The 6,359-nt window shown below is 43.5% G+C and overlaps 1 protein-coding gene across 2 annotated transcripts in view; it reads left to right on the top strand.

Moving 5' to 3' along the window:
• Positions 1–359: 359 nt before the first annotated feature.
• LOC137439044 (myb-related protein A-like) overlaps positions 360–6,359 on the top strand; it is a 130,485-nt gene continuing 124,485 nt past the window's right edge. Inside the window, exon 1 of one of the 2 annotated variants that reach the window (XM_068134664.2) lies at positions 360–586. In XM_068134664.2, the coding sequence (XP_067990765.2) occupies positions 570–586 (17 nt within the window). In that variant the 5' untranslated portion in view covers positions 360–569. The remainder of the gene's footprint in view (positions 587–6,359) is intronic. The other variant, XM_068134665.2, reaches the window with a different exon arrangement.

Below are 6,359 nucleotides of genomic sequence, written 5' to 3'. Positions count from 1 at the left end.
AAGGAGAGGAGATAGTTAGGGGTTAGATGCTGTTTTATGTATGTTTTATGCTGTTAGATACATATGCAGTTTTTATAGTCGTGGCTGTGCAATCGCTGGCGATATCATATTTAGATAAAACAACCAGGTTTGATAACCTCGATAAATATCCTCCGCGACAATAACATCAAATCCTACATGTTCCGGTTACGTTAAACGCAAGACGCATTTGCTTTGATAAAGACCGCCCCTTGAGGCCACGTGAATGTGACGTCGGGCGAAAGCACTCTGGTTGAGCTTTCCTCATTGGTTAAATCCGCACCCGCGTCTTGGCGTCTGCTGTAGTCTCTTCCAATGCGCATGCGCGTAAAATCTTTCACGCCAAGGCGGGAAATTTGGCGGTATTTCGGAGTGAAAACAGGCCGCCTGGCAGATCAGGCCTCTGCTTGCCTATTCCCTTTCCCCCATTTATTCAGCCCTTGTGCATCGTACGGAGGCATCGGATTATTTACACTTCGGGGCTTTCCAAAAGAGAATATCCTGTCTCCGCACCAGAGGGGGGATTTGGCGCGCACCCTCGGAGTCGGAAGATGTCCCAAAAAGCGCGGTACGATTAAAAAAAAGCGGCGGCCGAAGCGCGGTACGCGGAAAAATTTGTCTTGTTTTTTTATCGTATTGTTTGGATGTCCATCTGCCTCTACATATTTACTGATGTGTCGTTAAAGTGGACGGGATGCGATGGACAGCATTCATACTCATTCATACTCATACTATGAGTATGAGTCATAGGTGTCGGTGTGTGTTTGACTGTGTGTTTGACTGTGTGTGTTTGTTTCTGTTTGACTGTTTGTGTTTGACTGTTTGTGTTTCACTGTTTGTGTTTCACTGTTTGTGTTTCACTGTGTGTGTTTGACTGTGTGTGTTTGACTGTGTTTTACTGTGTTTGACTGTGTGTGTTTCACTGTGTGTGTTTGATTGTGTGTGTTTGACTGTGTGTGTGTTTGACTGTGTGTGTGTTTGACTGTGTGTGTGTTTGACTGTGTATGTGACTGTGTGTGTGTGACTGTGTGTTTTACTGTGTGTTTGACTGTGTGCTTGACTGTGTGTGTTTCACTGTGTGTGTTTGACTGCGTGTGTGTGCGTGACTGTGTGTGCGTGACTGTGTGTGTTTGACTGTGTGTTTGACTGTGGGTGTGTGTTTGTGTTTGTTTTGTGTTTGTGTGTGTGTTCGACTGTGTGTGTGTGTATGTGTTTGACTGTGTGTGTGTGTGTTTGACTGTGTGTGTGTGTTTGACTGTGTGTGTGTGTGTTGACTGTGTGTGTGTATGTGTTGACTGTGTATGTGTTTGACTGTGTGTGTGTTTGACTGTGTGTGTGTTTGACTGTGTGTGTGTTTGTGCTTGACTGCGTGTGTATGTTTGACTGTGTGTGTGTGTTTGATTGTGTTTGTGTGTGTTTGACTGTGTGTGTGTGTTTGACTGTGTGTGTGTTGTTTTTGCCTACTATCCCCACACGTGAGTGGGTTTCAGGAGATGGAACAGAGATTTTCCAGGTCTCAAAGCATGTTTGTCCATCCTTGTCCTTGTCGTGTCTGTCCATCCTTGTCCTTGTCATGTGTGTCCATCCTTGTCCTTGTCGTGTGTGTCCATCCTTGTCTTGTCGTGTGTGTCCATCCTTGTCCTTGTGTGTGTCCATCCTTGTCCTTGCCCTTGTCGTGTGTCTATCCTTGTCGTGTGTGTGTCCATCCTTGCCCTTGTCCTTGTGTGTGTCCATCCTTGTCCTTGTCTGTGTCCATCGTTGTTCTTGTTGTGTGTGTCCATCCTTGTCCTTGTCGTGTGTGTCCATCCTTATCCTTGTCGTGTGTGTGTGTGTGTGTGTGTGTGTGTGTGTGTGTGTGTGTGTGTGTGTGTGAAGTACGTGTGTGTGTGAAGTACGTGTGTGTGTGAAGTACGTGTGTGTGTGAAGTACGTGTGTGTGTGAAGTACGTGTGTGTGTGAAGTACGTGTGTGTGTGAAGTACGTGTGTGTAACTACAGATTGACATTTTTATACGATTTTGCTGTGAAGGGTCAAAAGGCCTCTTTGTCTATCCACAGTCCAGCATTCCTGTTTGACTGTTGGCTGTTTTTGCTTTGCATTGTCGATGTTTCCTTTCTCCTTGTCCTTTATTTTTTTTGAATATTTAAGGTTATTCCTTCTTCGTCATGCTGTGCTGCAAAAAACAATGAATCTTTACCCCCATGCTCTATGGGGCAACAGATGGAGATGAAGAGTGATAGCTCAACACATGCAAACTCAACATTAAGCAAAGCTGCAACTGACTATTTGGCATTTATTAATTAGTAGCTGGGGTACCCAGCGTTACCTCGTGATGTTCTAATCCTGTTGGCATTTTGAGGAAATCAAAATAAAATTCTATATTTTTGTGGGGGTCTAAAACACTTCCCTACACCTACTAAGGAATGGGGTTGGGGGGGAAGATTTAATATTACCTTTAACGTAGCTACAAAAGCACCATAGAGCGATGACAAAAAAAAAAAAAAAAGATATCCCAAAAAATCCAACTTTGTTTTCAAAATTTTTAAATGTTTTTTTTTTGTCTAAAACACTCCCCGGCACTCACCAATGAACTTCAAAGTTTGATGAAGATTCGTTTTGCCATCTCTGACAAAATGCCGACACAGACCGACAGACGAACATCTCTCTTGTAGTTCTGTGTGGATTATTTTTGACTCGCATACCTTCCTCCTCATATTTATAAAACAACTTTTTTGAAGTGAGGCTTCTTGAGCACCGCAACCCAGAAGAAGCGATTGATCGTCGACGCTTACAAAGAACTTTCGGCTATCTCCGTGGCAATATATTTGAGATTCAATGATACATAACCGGGCACGTATGCAGTCGATTGTATTTAAACTACAGTCACGTGAAAAAGTAAGTACACCCCATGTAAAGTTTTGACCTTTTCAACATATTTCAACATACAGCTATTTGATCTTCATTTCAACAATATTGATGGATAAAGGTGATATAATATAACAAATATCATGAAACATTTACATTTTGTAGTCCATTGTATAATTTAAGTTAACATAAATGCAAATTTCGCGTGTGGAAAAAGTAAGTACACCCCTACATTTATCACTACTTCAAATACCTAAAATTAGAATCAGGTGCACCAGCTCAGGTGCAAATGATTAGAACATTGTGAGAGAGGATCTTGGAGGAATGAATGATCGTTTTAAGGCCATTTTCCCCGCTAGACTAGGGGTTAGCCTTGCGGGCCCCATGACAATCATGGTTCCCTGTTTGAGGCAATGTTTTTATGGCCGGATGCCCTTCCTGACGCCAACCCTTAGTCACGCTCTTACGATGCGCAGGGATACGGTGTACCTCTTCTAAATCGGGGTATACACCGTGATCATTCATCCCAGCAAGCTGGTACTCAATTTGCCGACCTTGGAAGGATGACAGGCTGAGTCAACCCCCCTGGCGCTAATTCAGCGATCGACCGGGATTCGAACCCAGGATCCTCGGATCCCAAGCCGGCACCCTAACCGCTAAGCCAACACCAGGCTAACCTGTCTTATTTAAACCTCAGACCTTTAGTTTGGTTTGCTTTTTGTTGTTGAAGTGTGCGATGTCACCATGCCTAGATCAAAAGAGCTCTCTGAGGCCTTCAGAAAGAAGGTTATAGATGCCAACGAGTCTGGGAAGGGATTAAAGAAGATATCCAAACAATTTGAAATCAATCATTCGACTGTCCGGAAGATCATCTACAAGTGGAGAAGATTCCAAACAACTGCCAACTTGTTCAGGCCAGGCCGCCCCAGCAAGTTCAGCCCGAGAGCAGACCGCAAGATGCTGAAAGAAGTCTCCAAGAACCCCAGAATGTCATCACGGGACCTACAGGTAGCTCTTGCCACTGTTGATGTCAAAGTGCACGAGTCTACCATTAGAAAGAGGCTGCACAAATTTGATCTACATGGGAGGTGTGCCAGGAGGAAACCTTAGCTGTCCAGAAAGAACATCAGGGCAAGACTCAAGTTTGCCAATGAACACCTTGGCAAAGACCAGCACTTCTGGAACAATGTGCTCTGGACAGATGAGTCAAAGGTAGAGCTATTTGGCCACAGCACCAGAAGACATGTTTGGCGAAAACCAAACACAGCATTTGACCACAAGAACCTGATACCAACTGTAAAGCATGGTGGTGGAAATATTATGGTTTTGGGCAGCTTTGCTGCATCAGGGCCTGGGCAGCACACCATCATAGAATCCACTATGAATTCTTCATTGTACCAGAGGGTGCTTGAGGATAATGTGAGGCCATCTGTCGGAAAGTCCACCCACCGAAGGTGGACCTTGCAACATGACAATGACCCTAAACATACCAGTAAATCCACCAAGGAATGGCTGAAAAGAAAGAAATCGAGGGTTCTGTAATGGCCAAGTCAAAGCCCGGATGTAAATCCCATCGAGATGTTGTGGGGGGATTTGAAACGAGCTGTGCATGCAAGAAACCATTCAAACATCGCACAGCTGAAAGAATTCTGCATGGAGGAGTGGGCAAAAATTTCTCCCAGTCGATGTCAGAGACTGGTAGACAGTTATAAGAAACCCCTACTTTAGGTTGTTTCTGCCAAAGGGGGCAATACCACCTATTAGAACCAAGGGTGTACTTACTTTTTCCACATCCGAAATTTGCATTTATGTTCATTTAAATTATACAATGGACTACAAAATGTAAATGTTTCATGATATTTGTTATATTATATCACCTTTATCTATCAATATTGTTGAAATGAAGATCAAATAGCTGAATGTTGAAATATGTTGAAAAAGTCAAAACTTTACATGGGGTGGGTGTACTTACTTTTTCACGTGACTGTATTTTTTGCCGAAATCCTTTTTTTGCACGTTTCGGTCATAGCTGCGAATTTGCCCCCTTGGCCTATCTTTCCAGAGCAGGAGTACCCCGACATGAACACCCGCAAGCAAAATTGTCTCATCGAGGAAATGTGGCACACATGCCCTAATTTTAATTTTGGTTTTGAACATTTTGTAATACATTCGATCCGAGGACTTCCCGCATGAAGAGCGAAATAATGGGACTCGCTCACGACTTTGTCTCGCAGGCAAGTCAGGTGACCGGGGAAGCTCGTTCTGTGTCTGTTTGCTCTCCTATTGTTTTGCGATCCTCCATCCATACAGGCTGAACGCCATCTGTACCAGCTGCTCCATTGTGATTGTGCGCTGTTGTGAGTGTGGACATCCATTTCCATGCAGAAATTCCCTGTTGTCTGTTCAGCCAGCATTCTCTGCACTTATTGAATCATCTTTGATGTTCCTGGACAATGAGATCGATATTTTATTCGTGGTGGTTCTGTTCTGGACATTGTCGATAATCTGACTGTACAGCATATTCACTTCTTCGATGGAAACTAGTACAGAACAAGCATCAACCTTATGTGGTTTTACCATCACCTTTTTTATATCAGTTTTGAAATGCAGGTTTGTACGCTTGCTGGTAGTAATCGATTTGATTATATTGTTGCTGTCTGTGGTTGCTGGCAAATGTGAGATAAATTTTGTATCTGGGAGATTATTTCCCCACGCCCATGAAGCGAAAAGTGTGGTGGAGCAATTGGTTCACTTTGTCTGTCTACAGACATCAGTTTATGATTGAGGAGCAACTTAATTAGGTTTCCTCTCGAATACCTATAGGTTTCCTCTAGAAATTAGGTTTCCTCTAGTAGTCTAGAATACCATGCAATGTAGAGGAATACCTAATGGTACTGCTAGAGTTTTTCTTATTATTCTCCCACCCCTCCCCCTCCCCCCACTGTTTTCCATGTCGGAAAACTTTAAAATCGAGGTTCTCAGTGACCGTTGGTCCGATTGGCACAAAATCTTCACCAAATGAGTCTTTTGAGCCAAATGCAGACCCATTCCAAAGTCACAACCACCGACTTTGTGTGAATTGAGACCAATAGCACTGACGAGTTACTTCGCAAAAGTTGCGCAATCATTTATTGCAACATGGCTCCTCGAGGACATTGGAAAAAAAATTGATCCTAATCAGTACGGTAATCAAATAAAGCTATCAACTTGTCATTATCTAATAGGAATGCTTCACCAGCTATATGAAAATGCTGATAATGTTGTCGTGTGATTGCCCTCGGTGAAGACTGGGAAATCACGGATGGAAACGAGCGTTAATGTGAGGCGACGATCGAATGCGGATTTCACTATATATGCGCGGGAGGAAGGGGGGGGGGGGGGGAAGAAGAAGCGGAACGCTTTTACCTGACACGATCGCGCCAGGTAGTCTTCAAAGCCTGCAAGAAATGAAATCACATGAAAAACGGAATTATGTAC

This window comes from Myxine glutinosa, chromosome 13, assembly GCF_964187855.1.
Source record: "Myxine glutinosa chromosome 13, kmMyxGlut1.1, whole genome shotgun sequence".
NCBI classification, from domain to species: domain Eukaryota; kingdom Metazoa; phylum Chordata; class Myxini; order Myxiniformes; family Myxinidae; genus Myxine; species Myxine glutinosa.
This window is presented reverse-complemented; position numbering and strand designations above follow the sequence as displayed.